General features: G+C 41.3%; 1 protein-coding gene and 1 non-coding gene across 2 annotated transcripts in view; both read left to right on the plus strand.

Moving 5' to 3' along the window:
• The window catches only part of RDX (radixin), a 102,128-nt gene extending 91,330 nt beyond the window's left edge, over positions 1-10,798 (plus strand). Inside the window, exons 15-16 of the mRNA XM_065945288.1 lie at positions 5,199-5,292; positions 10,272-10,798. Coding sequence (XP_065801360.1) covers positions 5,199-5,265 — 67 coding nt within the window. The 3' untranslated portion in view covers positions 5,266-5,292; positions 10,272-10,798. The remainder of the gene's footprint in view (positions 1-5,198; positions 5,293-10,271) is intronic.
• LOC136176158 (U1 spliceosomal RNA) lies at positions 632-795 on the plus strand. Its single transcript, XR_010664533.1, has one exon. It is a non-coding gene; the product is annotated as a U1 spliceosomal RNA (small nuclear RNA).
• Positions 10,799-13,441: the final 2,643 nt, after the last annotated feature.

Below are 13,441 nucleotides of genomic sequence, written 5' to 3' on the forward strand. Positions count from 1 at the left end.
CCCATTTCAGACTTCAGTGACCTGCTCCCCTGGTGGCTCAGACAGTAAAGAACCCACAGGAAACCCAGGTTTGATCCCTGGGTGGGGAAGATCCCCTGGAGAAGGGAATGGCAACCCACTCCAGTGTTCCTGGAGAATTACAGGGACAGGGGAGCCTGGCAGGCTACAGTCCATGGGGTCCCAGAGAGTCAGACGAGATTGAGCGACTGACAAACAAAGCTTGCCCAAAGGCCACTGTAATGGCAGAGTGTGCCTTGGGTTTGGGTTTCTTTGAATTGAAAGTTGCCCTCCCGCTGTTTTTTAAAACTATAAAGGGTTAAGTTTCCAATCGGGACATTTTCACATGACTGTCCTTTGGAGGATTTTCCTGTCTGCATAACTTAAAGGTAAAGAAGAATGCCCTAAATATTATACTGAATACAGAGTAACACTGACCTGGAGACCAAACCCCATCAAATTGGAGACCAGACTTAGTCCACTTCTCATGTGGGCTAGTAACGCCAACCTGTGAAGAGCTTAGTGCTCTTGTTTTCAAGAAAAGGTGAGTATGGCTTAAGGATTTTAAGTTGAAATATGTGATTTGTTCTTGTGAGGGTAAGAAAACGTCCTTTTATTGAGTGTTAAAACCCTCAAAATCACCTGGCAGGGGAGATACCATGATCACGAAGGTGGTTTTCCCAGGGCGAGGCTTATCCATTGCACTCCGGATGTGCTGACCCCTGTGATTTCCCCAAATGTGGGAAACTCGACTGCATAATTTGTGGTAGTGCGGGACTACGTTCGCGCTTTCCCCTGATTTTAAAAAAAAAAAAAAAAAAAAAAACCCTCAAAATCAAATGGGTCTACGCTCAAGGGATCTTAGAAATCTGGTGGAAAATAAAATTTGAGATGAAGGTGGTTATGGCTAGAAACAGGCCGTTTCAGCTAGTTGATAGATGTTAAATAAAATATATTTCTGGAATTTGGTGAGCAGGACTTCAGTAACAAGTGAACTTGGTCTAGAAAAAAGTCAAGAGACTGAGGATCAGATTGCCTAGAGAGTTTCAGCCAAAGAGGAGCCGTGGAGCAAGGTGGCTGCAGTGTGAATGCCTGAGAAATAAGTCTCTCCAGCCTTGAGACGAGTTCACACTTTAAGTGAGCCATGAGGAAATGCCTACGGAGATTTCTAAACTAATTTCCAGAGCTAAAGGTGATGGAATATTTCATTAAAATTCACCAGCCGTTTTTTTTTTTTGGTCACTTAGAATATTTGAAGACAGAGAAAGCATAATTAAAAACATTCTTCAGATGCTCTGTGTGGGTTATTTGCTTTACCTTGTCGATAAAAAATGGATCTGATTTAACTTTCCTAAGAATACTTTCAAACTATTAGATTTTTGCCTGTGGAATTAAAAGGGATATTGTACTTTTTGGAGAAAAATCACTAGAATTGTATTTCGCTTTGAGGTTAGTGGACTGTAATTACTGAAAAAAGTAGGAGTTAAACTTTCTGTAAAGGTATTAAATATTTTCAGGTCCACATGTTAAATATTTTCTTTTCTTTTCTTTTTTCTTTTTAATATTTTCAACTTCTTGTGCCAGATAGTTTCTGTCACATTTCACAGCCCCGCTGTTCTGGCAGGAGAGCAGCCATAGGTGTATGTGAGTGAAGGAGCCTGGCTGCTTTCCAGTAAAACTTCATTTACAGACACTGAAATCCAACCTTCTTATAATTTTACGTGTCATGAAATCATCTTTTGACTTTTAAATCATGGTCTCAACAAAAAAATTGATGAGCTGGACTGTCCTTGAGCCATAGTTTGCTGATCCCATATTAAAGGATTTAAAAAACCATCACATTCTTCTAAGGGCCAGTGATGCGGCTTTCGCAGCTGTCTAGACTGTTTATTTCATGGTAGAGGGGTTTTATTTTGTAATAATGAGGAGATTTCCTTATAAATTTGAAAAATTTTCAGCAAGGATTCTCAAACTGGGCACATCAGAATCAGCTGCAGACTTTGTTAAAATGCTGATTTGCAGGGCTCCTCCCTCCCAAAGTTTCTGATTCAGCAGGTCTATGTGGGGCCCAGGAACTTGGATCTTTAACCAGGAGGCTGATGCTACTGTTCTGGGACCATACTTTGAGAATCACTTATTTAGAATGAGGGTGTGCGACCCTGTGGGAATAACACAGTTGCTGCTTTTCTCAGTGTCCTCAGAGTAGCTATTGACTTCTTTACCTAGAGGGTTTGAGATCTTCAAGTTCTAATGATTAAAAGACCAAAGATAATTGGAACCAAATTTATAACTCCCTATTATAGTATTTTCCTCCATCGATTTCTGGAAGTTTTAAACATATACAAACAAGAGAGTGCTTTTCAACAGGTTTAAGAAAAGGAATGTGCCTAGGAGAAATATGAACAAAGAAATATATTATTTATATATAGTATATTTTCTTACATAATATTATACTAGTAGTGTAATACTACTATACATAGTAAATATATATATATATATAATACTCAGGCATCAGGTTTTAAAATAGTATATTGCCAGTCACTTTGGCATTCTGTATTCCTCCCCTATCACATCACCCTTTTCTTCAATTTTAACTGTTTATATCTACAAGTAATGTCTTCTTTTGCATGCATAGGAACTTTACCTAATTTTGATTGCACACACACACATCTGTTTTGATGAACATAGCTGTGTTCATTCATTTTCACTGCTCTGAAGGTGTCTGTCTCATGAGTGCGCTACAATTTTTCCACTGCCCTAATGATGCCCACTTGGATTGTTTCTAGTATTTTTTATTTTATAAACAATATAGCCTGAAATCTTCTTGAACACATTTCCTAGTAATGTGAGCAACAATATCTGCACCTAGGAAGGGGAATTGATCAGTTACAGGGGCATCTTCAACTTTTCTATGTAAGCATCAACTTGTGATCCAAAGGAAGACTATATCCACATTGACTTGAGCACACTTGATATCACCAGATTTTTAACTTTTTGCCAGTTTGAAAGGTTTAAAACGTGCTTTTAGTTTGCATTTTCTTGATTACTAATATAGTTCAGAATTTTTCTTAAATTTATGGACCTTTCATGTCTCCTTTGAAATGACTTTTTTTGCCCGTTTTAAAGTTTCTCCACCTTGTTTTGATAATAAAATTCTGACTAGTTTTGACTCTTTCTTATTATTCTACATAAATTTTAGAATTAGTTTAAATACTATGGGGGAAAAACCTTTTGGTGGAAACGTACTAATAGATTAATTTGGAAAAAAATTCCATCTGTATAATAGTTAAGTATTCCTAGTCATGAATATGTAATATCTCTGCATTTATTTATGTCTTCCTTAATACTTTTCAGTAAAGTTAAAATTTTCCATTAAGATCATCTGTTTCTTTTGTTAGACTTATTAAGCATCTTATTTTTACTATCTTTTTAGTAGTTACATTTTAAAACTATTTGTGACTGGTATATAAACATGAGGTTGAGTTTTGTTTGCTGATCTTATATTTAAGAATCTTGCTCAATTATTACTATTTCTCATAATTTGTGAAGTCTTTTGGGCTTTCTGCATAAATAGGCATCTTCTGCAGTTAATACCATTCTCAGCCTGTCTTCTCATTCCATATAACTTCTTTTGCTTACCTACCAACTTGATTTGACTAAAGCTTTTGGTACAATGTAGAACATGCATGCACCTCATTTCTGATTTAAAAAGATCCTTCTTACATTTGCTGTGACATATGTTTGCTGTTTTGGTAGATGACCTTTATCAGGTTAATGACACTTCTTTATATGTATATGCCTATTTTGCCAAGAGTTTTTCTTAAATAAAAATATACTTAAAATTTGTCAAATGCAATTTCTGTGTATTTTGAGATAATGTGTGTGTGTGCTTTTTTTGTTAGCATATTGAATTAGTAGAATTTTAGAATGTTAATTAAACCAAATTTCATTCTCAGGATAACTTAGTATGATTTACATCCTAACCTATGGCTTGGCACTCCATGAACAGAGAGTCACCTGTATTGTGAATGTTGCCTCTCTGATTTGTCTGTACCTCTCACAGCTCCCATCCCCATCAAGGTCGCTGTTTTTCTTAGAGGGCTTTTAATTTTATGGTGCCACCTGGTGACGAGCTTTCAGCATTTCTGGTACTCTTCACCTTTTAGGCAACTGCATGCATGGTTTTCTCTGTTATAACTGTAACCCCTCATTTATTTTTATTTTTATTTTTCTTATACCATAATATTCACTTTACTCCCCATTCCTCCTTTTTCTTGCTCTTAGGAAAATTTTTTTCAGTATACTCATGCAAATCATTCTCTTTTCCTTCCTTTTCCTTCTCTCCCATTTTGTTGCTTTATGGGTACTGTAAATCTGCCTCATGGTTAAGAATGATGAGAACAGCACTGGCTACTAGGGGAAAATATACAGCAATACATTGTAGCATGGAATTTCATGCAATAAAGTGCCAGCTCTACTAACCTTCAAAGTCTTTGAAAATACTTAAAATTTTCTGTGAAGTGTTCTTAAATTTCAAATACTACTTAATCACCCTGTAATTAATTCTGCCCATTTAACATCAAAATTCACTATAAAGAATAAATTGTAAAACTCCTTTGTTTCATTGTTTCTGTGTTCCTTTATCCAAGTTTGAGAGTTCTACTGTATTTTACTACAAAGGCTCATGCATTAAACTGCTTGGAAACCAAACTAGTCATCCGTAACATGGTTTCCATGGGAAACAGCCCACCACAGCTGCCCTTTTGATAAATAACCCGCTTATAAGATAGAGCTATCAGTAACTGCATTTCCAATTGCTTAACCCTCAAGCATAGAAGATATGATAAACAATATTTTCCATTCTCCCTAGTCATAAGACTAAGACTAGTTTGTGCAGAATGGCTGCAACTATGAGAATTCTAGCATCTCTTTATTTTTTTTTTCTAGTGTCTCTTTAAAAAGGAGATTGAAAGTTGTTCTTATTTTCACATTGTAATAATTGTGGAGATTCAGAAGTGATTGAAAAAGAGAAGTTAGAGGTTAAAGATTAGGAAAAAGATTGCTTTGGCAGTTTGGTTACCGAGACGGCTCTACAGAATGCAGGGGACAAGGGTGCTTCTGGCTTCTGTACTGCAGCGCTGGCTTCCTTCTGTGTTCTTTTGCTGAAATGCTTTCTAACCTTTCTATGTCTCTTTTAAAAGGTGGGGACCCAAACTGTATGCGTTGTTCCAGATGCGTTCTTGCCAAAGCAGTATAAAGCAAATGTAACAGTTAGGAAGAAGGCTTTCTCACTGGGTAAGTACAACTGGTAACAGCTTCCCAGTAGACCTGCCACACCCTTGCCACTTCAGAAATGCTGGCAGGACCCCATAAAACCTGAGTCTGTGCACCCACAGCCCCGAGCCTTTCGTCTAGTGAAATGCCAGTCCAAAGAGCTGACCCAGATCCAGCCCTCCCTGTGCAGCTCCTAATCTCACCCACTCTAGATTCTTTCTCAGGTGTTTGCCTCTCTTTGGCTCTTTGCCAGTCAAGAATGTTGAGGTCAGATAGAGTTTACTACAGTGAGATTTTAGCTGTAATCTTCGTGAGGTGATTAGACATGCTACCTTAGACTGTTCTCTTACTTTGTGAAAGAGCCTTCTTGATGTAGAGTATCACTGTGCCAGCTCACACATATGATACTTGTGTGCTGCTGGTAGGATTTTTTTTCTTCTTATTTGAAAAAATGTTCAGATATACTTAAAAATGAAGTGTCATACCTATATATTTAAGAATTCCAGAATTGGTTCATAAACCAGATTAGTACTGTGCATTGATCGCAATTTGGAAACATTTAAAAATCATTGATCAACGTGATTACCATAAAAAATTGTTTCAAAGTTATGTTTCGACTCATCGCATTTCTAAATAAAACTACAGCAGTACAGTTTATCTTATAGATCTTGAATGGTACATTTGAGTCCCCCCAACTTGCTGTTTAAACCTCCCCAAATCCTACACACAAAACTCAGTGTGAATACATTGGAGACAATACTTTAAGATGTGGAATAACTGTCTGTTATTTTTTAATTCTTTTCATGTGACATTAAACACATGGTGATATATTTTCACTTAGCCTGGATAATTTTTGGAAATGATTTGCTTGTTTGGCCTTGATATTTATTTATTTTCTGATCCCAAACTCCCAGTATTTCCCTTCCCAACTCTTACTCCCCTCTGGCAATCACAAGTCTATTCTGTCTGTCTGTGAGTCTGTTTCTGTTTTATAGATTTGTGTCATATTTAGATTTCAGATGTAAGTGACATCATACGGTATTTGTCTTTCTAACCTATTTTGCTTGGTACAATATCTCTAGTTCCATCCGTGTTGCTGCAAATGGCATTATTTCATTCTTTTTAATTACCTTGACTTCTGGATTGCTATGAATTGAGTTTAAGGTCATTCACGAATCTCTGACATCCCCCAAATATTTTCATTGTTTTCAAATCCACTTGAAGGGCTTGTTTTGAAAGGCATGTAGCTGTTTGTGACTCCATAGAATCTAGTTAATCTTATTCCTGATATTTGAGCTAAAATCCTTGGTTAAAACATGTTCTGAACAATCCATAGATTGCTACAAATAATGCTGTTCTTAGCTATTCATCTTTAAACCATTTCTTCCAGTGTCTGAATTTATGTAACTCTTTTCCATTTTGGAAAGTAAGAAGTCAAGGGATACCTGGAATAACAGGCAAGTGTGGCCTTGGAGTACAAAATGAAGCAAGGAAAAAGCTAACAGTTTTTCCTAGAGAACACACTGCTCATAGCAAACACCATCTTCCAACAACACAAGAGATGACTCTACACATGGACATCACCAGATGGTCAATAATGAAATCAGATTGATTATATTCTTTGCAGAAGAATGGAGAAGCTCTATACAGTCAGCAAAAACAAGACAGAGCTGACTGTGGCTCAGATCATGAATTCCTTATTGCAAAATTCAGACTTAAATTGAAGAAAGTAGGGAAAACCACCAGGCTATTCGGGTATGACCTAAATCAAACCCATTACAGTTATCCAGTGGAAGTGACAAATAGATTCAAGGGATTAGATCTGATAGAGAGTGCCTGAAGAACTATGGACAGAGGTTCGGAACACTGTACAAGAGGCAGTGATCAAAACCATCCCCAAGAAAAAGAAATGTGAAAAGGCAAAATGGCTGTCTGAGGAGGCCTTACACACAGCTGAAAAATAAGAGAAATGAAAGGCAAAGGAGAAAAGGAAAGATATACCCATCTGAATGCAGAATTCCAAAGAATAGCAAGGAGAGATAAGAAAGCCTTCCTAAGTGAACAATGCAGAGAAATAGAGGAAAACAATGGTATGGGAAAGACTAGAGATCTCGTCAAGAAAATTAGAGATACCAAGGGAATATTTCATGCAAAGATGGACACAATAAAGGACAGAAGCTATGTGGACTTAACAGAAGCAGAAGATATTAAGAAGAGGCGGCAAGAATACACAGAGGAACTATACAAAAAAGATATTAATGACCCGGATAGCCAGGATGGTTTGATCACTCACCTAGAGCCGAAAATCATGGACTGCAAACTCAAGTGTGCTTTAGGAAGCATTACTACAAACAAAGCTAGCAAAGGTGATGGAAATCCAGCTGAGCTGTTTCAAATCCTGAAAGATGATGCTGTGGAAGGCTGCACTCTTTGTGCCAGCAAATTTGGAAAACTCAGCAGTGGCCACAGGACTGGAAAAGGTCAGTTTTCATTCCAATCTCAAAGAAGGCCAATGCCAAAGAATATTCAAACTACCACACAATTGCAGTCATATCACATGCTAGCAAAGTAATGCTCAAATTCTCCAAGCCAGGCTTCAACAGTACGTGAACCAAGAACTTCCAGATGTTCAATCTGGATTTAGAAAAGGCAGAGGAACCCAAGATCAAATTAACGACATTCGTTGGATCATAGAAAAAGCCAACGAATTCCAGAAAAACATCTGCTTCATTGACTAAGCTAAAGCCTTTGACTGTGGATCACAACAAACTGGAAAATTCTTAAAGAGTTGGGAATACCAGACCACCTTACTTGCCTTCTGCAGAACCTGAATGCGGGTCAAGAAGCAACAGTTAACCGGACATGGAACAATGGACTGGTTCAAAATTGGGAAAGGAGTATGTCAAGGCTGTATATTATCACCCTGCTTATTTAACTTCTATGCAGAATACATCATGAGAAATGCTGGGCTGGAAGAAGCACAAGCTCGAATCGAGATTGCCAGGAGAAATATCAATAACCTCAGATAAGCAGGTGACACCACCCTTACGATAGAAAGTGAAGAGGAACTAAAGAACTTCTTAATGAAGGTGAAAGAGGAGAGTGAAAAAGCTCACTTAAAACTCAACATTAAAAAAACTAAGATCATGGCATCCGGTCCCATCACTTCATGGCAAATAGATGGGGAAACAATGGAAACAGTGTGAGAGACTATTTTCTTGGGCTCCAAAATCACTGGGGATAGTGATTGCAGCCATGAAATTACAAGACGCTTGCTTTTTGAAAAAAAAAGCTACGACAGACCTAGAGAGCATGTTATAAAGCAGAGACATTACTTTGCTGACAAAGGTCTGTCTAGTCAAAGCTATGGTTTTTCCAGTAGTCATGTATGGATGTGAGAGTTGGACCATAAAGAAGGCTGAGTGCCAAAGAATTGATGCTTTTGAACTGTGGTGTTGGAGAAGACTCTTGAGGGTCTGTAAGGAGATCAAACTAGTCAATCCTAAAGGAAATCAACCCTGAATATTCATTGGAAGGACTGATGCTAAAACTGAAGCTTCAATACTTTGACCACCTGATGCGAAAAGCCAATTCATTAGAAAAGACCGTGATGCTGGGAAAGATTGAAGGCAGGAGGAGAAGGGGACGACAGAGGATGAGATGGTTAGATGGCATCACCGACTCAATGGACATGAGTTTGAGCAAGCTCCAGGAGATGGTGAAGGACAAGGAAGCCTGCCATGCTGCAGTGGAGTCGCAAAGAGTCTGAGACATGACTGAGCGAATGAACACCACCACCAACAAAATCCTTCCAATTGAAATTTTCCAGATGTTTTGCAATTTTTCCTCATTGATTTTCACACATCAACATTTTTGCTTTTTAGAGTGAATCCTTTGAGTGAGTTTAACTCTGCTATTGCCATCGGACATAGGAAAAGAAAGTTTCTGCATGACTCACACGAAAAGTCAGATCAAATGACCGACATTTTCAATTGTCCAAAGACAGATTTATTAAAAGATCAAGGGAGTTGGCAATCACCACATCCTTCAGCTTGAAAAGTCACACAGTTGTCCGCCTCAGAAGAACAGCTGGGCCCCTCCTTAGCTGATTATAGTGTTATTGACCCAAGGAAAAAACAGGGACTTCTGACAGGTTTCTAGTCCTGCGGATTTCTCTGTCAGAATCCTCACCCTCTTCCTTGTGATTGAGTGGTCCTGAGGGATTATGATGGCAAGGAATTAGAGATGATATGGATAGCCATGGACCAACAAACTATATCTGGCAGGTGTCTTCAGGGATAGAACACCTACAGCTTCGGGTGACAGGCTGTATCTGAGTCATGAATCAGCCCCAGAGGCCTCTGGTTGTCTGGTGCATTCAGACCCACAGGCTTCTTGTTCTCAACCTTTAGGCCTTGTCATTTCTCTGAGGTGCTAGGCTGATTTTGGCTTAGGAGGCTGTGTGAGACCTGATCTGATGACCTTTCCTGGACCCCTGGTGGTGGGGGAGGGGGAGTGGCCCGAGGTGGGTAAGACAGAACTGGTGAAAATAAAGTGACTGATCCTTTGGGCACACCTGTCTCACGGGCTGCTCAGCTTCTTCTCTTGTGATTCACATACAAAGGCTTATCAGAATGTGACATGAAGGGGAGTTTGTTTATACCATGATCTCATATCTGGGTCAAGATTCTGGATCTGAACACTGCAAGATCTATCATGTTAGATTCCTTCTGAGAAACGGAAGTAATTCTAGCAAGACTGGGGTCAGAGTGTAGAGTCTGGGGAACCACCTTTGTTTGGTTGCAGTGTGTACATTATTGTGTTTCCTTTGTGGCATTCCATCCCCCTTCATAATTCAGCAGTAAACTCAGCCTTGGCCATGTGTCACTGGAAAGGTGTTCAGGGTGTGCCCTTTTCATCCGTATTATGGTGATATAGAAAAGTTTCATTTTCTTCTCTCTTGCCTAATTTTCCTGTTCACTTTCTGTGTCTTCGTGCAGGTCCCTGGCATCTGACACATGGCGAGCTTTAGGATAAGGTCATACCAAGACATGCCTGATGATTTGAACGTCTCTCTCCCCCAAAGTCCAGAATCTCAGCTGGAGCCCGAGGGACGAATGTTCCCCCAGTCAGGGCTCTTGTTGATGGTTCTTTCCACACCTCAGTCGACTGTTGGCTTCCCTTTTCTTGCTATTCTGTCTCTCTCCCCACCCTTCTCGATTGTCTTTCCTAAGGACAGAGCTTAGAGAGCTGGGCCAGGACGGGGGAGCTCTGCACTGCACCCGAAAGTCCTAAGCCAGCATCCTGTCTTCAAGGCTCCATCTTCACAACAGATGCCTGAAGGCATAGGCTTCTGAGAACCCACTTTTTTCTGCATGACTAGCTTGTAAGGAGGGATAAACTGAGAGGATTTCCAAGAACTTTCCATTAAAAAAAAAATGTATGTGACATTTTTGGCTTTGAACCAAGAGCAGACTCAGTGGTATACAGCTCTGTTTCCTGGCACACATCTGTGGAATCTGGAACAATTGTTGCAACACTCTCTTTCATTCCTGGCTGTTTGTATAACTGTACATAAATGTAGCAATAAATATATTCTAACATCAGCCTGGGGCACTAGTTTCTGCTTGGTTCTGCACACTGCTGGTAGGCGGTGACTACCACATTCTCGAGGAACTGCCCTACTGACCAGCGGGCTTGCCTACCCTGTCTCAGCTTCTTGTCTTCTCTGATTTCACAGAGTGTTAGCTTGGAGTTGGCCAGTGTTTGAGAAAGAAGGCTGAGGGGTGTGGTGGCAGAGCTGGGACGTGAAGCCACATTATTAATTCACTAGGTGGCACTATTCCTGACACTGCAGGGTGGCTTGAATGTCTGAGGACTGAAGCTCAGAGGATTGGGTGACAGGTTGCAACAGGAGTCAGCTTTTTCAATAGCCACTCTTACATCCTTCAAGAATGTATTGTGCTTCAATTATATGACAGGTGCTCGCGGGGCAGGCCCAAAATCACCTCTTAAAGACTTTCAGAAAAACGACACAAAATATGCCAGCATGACATTGAATCTGTTCCTGATGTTTTTCAAGGGCACTAAGTAAGTCTGGTTATTTCAGAAACAGTGCCCTTCCAAAGGGGACACAAAGGAAACAACTTTTTTGTTATGCCCTTTGTCAACTTTCAAGAAATACCTGTTCCCAGACTGTTCTCATAGTTTATTTGAAGTCTTTGCTTTATCAGGCATTTTTTATAACTTGAAAGATAACCACATACTTTGTGTGGTTTCTTATCACTGTGGTTTCCCAGGCTGCTCCTTGATTACGAGCGGCAGGTGGTGTAGCAGCGTTGGGCCTTAAGGCCTGGGGGTGCGGTGGAGCCCGAAGCTGGGATCCTGTGGCCAGGGTTCTCAAGCAGCACTTGAGAGACTGCTGTTATGTGTTAAAACAATGCAGACAGAAACACTTGAGGAAATCACCTGGTTGGGGCCTTTGAACCACTGATCAGGTAACAATCCAAACAGTCATGCCAGGTATGTCCTTACTTTCACCTTTTAATAGATCCATCGCTGACCCCGAGGTTTCAGGCCAGCAGGGAAAGGAGGCACAGCGCGGGCCGCTGCTCCCACAGCAAATTCCCACGTGCTGCCATCAGATCCTTCCACACAGAGATCGGTCTGGCTGTGACTGCTGATACAGGGGGAAATACCAGAAAAGAGACAGGATGAATGATCAGTCGCCTCTGATACAGTGCGATAAGAGATAAACACAATTATAGATAATGCCATCTAACCAGCTGCTCACAAGCTTGTTTGTGGAGATGGGGAGGGTTGCAGATTTTCAGCCTGTGGATGTCAAACCTAGGCATGGGTCATGGTGAAGACCCTGGACGGGTCCCTACAGTGCCCTGGGCCTCGGATGTGTCTGCCAGAAAATGAGACGTTTGGACTAAGTGTCTAAGACCCTTTCTGTTCTTTGGATTAGGAAGGGAGTTAGCCTTCTTTGATCATGGGGGCAGCTGGGAGTTGAGGAGAGTTTGAAGCTCACTCATTTTCAGGTTATAAGAAATGCATGAAGATAACAAGCTAAAGCACCACCTTTGTCAAACCCCTTCTGAGGAAACAACATAGTCAGCTCCCACTTCCTGTGGGAGAGGAAACTGGCCGGACCTCGTCGTGAGCTCTCTTCTGCAGGGACAGAGGGACTGAGGTCTACACTGGGCCCTGGGACTGACGGGTGGGGAGTTGAGGCCTCAGCACAAGCCCCTTTTCTTCAGGAACTGCCCACACCAACAGAGGGGGTGATGCTGTGAAGCACGCCAAGGCCCTTGTGAACTGCTGGACTTCAGTCCTGGTCAAGCCAAGCTGTCAGGGGCATAGCAGCCAAAGGGAGCAACGCCGATCACTCCCAGTCATTTAGGAATGCACCGGCGGGCAGTGCGACCTTCGCCCAGCATAGACACAGCTGTCTCCAGCACGGCCTCTGCCCCCTTGGCCTCTGCGGGCCCCTTCCTTCCTTTCCACGCAGGTGGGACAGGTCGCTTGAGTGGTGAGTTTGCAGAGGCATGGTGTCCCCACTCCTGTTCTATGTCCCCAGAAAGCACACCTCATCTTGGCTCCTCCATGCCCGAGTTCCAATGAGGCAGGCCCGGGCTCCCGGACGAGACGGGTGTCTGTCAAATTTGGGATTCAGTATTAGAATCTAACTGCAATGCAGGAGGCCTGAATTCAATCTGGATTCAATCTGGATTCTGGGGTGGAGAAGATCCCCACTCCAGTATTCTTGCCTGGAGAATTCCATAGACAGAGGAGCCTGGCGGGCTATAGTCCATGAGGTCGCAAAGAGTCGGACATGACTGAGCCACCGACACATACATAGGGAGCCCAGTTGCCTTAGACACAAGCCCAGATTCTACAGCACTAGCTTCATCAGTGATGGAGGTGATCTTGTGAGTTTCACCCGCTTACTATTTTGCTTTAATTCCCAGTTTCACTTAGTGGTTTTACTTTCAACTTGATGAGCATCAGTATCATCTGGAGGGTTTGTGAAACCACAGATATCCCCCACCCTACCCAACCCGCCAAGAGTGTCTGATTCTTGGGTCAGGGGTGGGGCCCAGGACTGGGGACCACACTTACAGGCCCCGGGGGGCACTGAACAGAGAGGAGTTCTGTTTACTGG

This window comes from Muntiacus reevesi, chromosome 9, assembly GCF_963930625.1.
Source record: "Muntiacus reevesi chromosome 9, mMunRee1.1, whole genome shotgun sequence".
NCBI classification, from domain to species: Eukaryota; Metazoa; Chordata; class Mammalia; order Artiodactyla; family Cervidae; genus Muntiacus; species Muntiacus reevesi.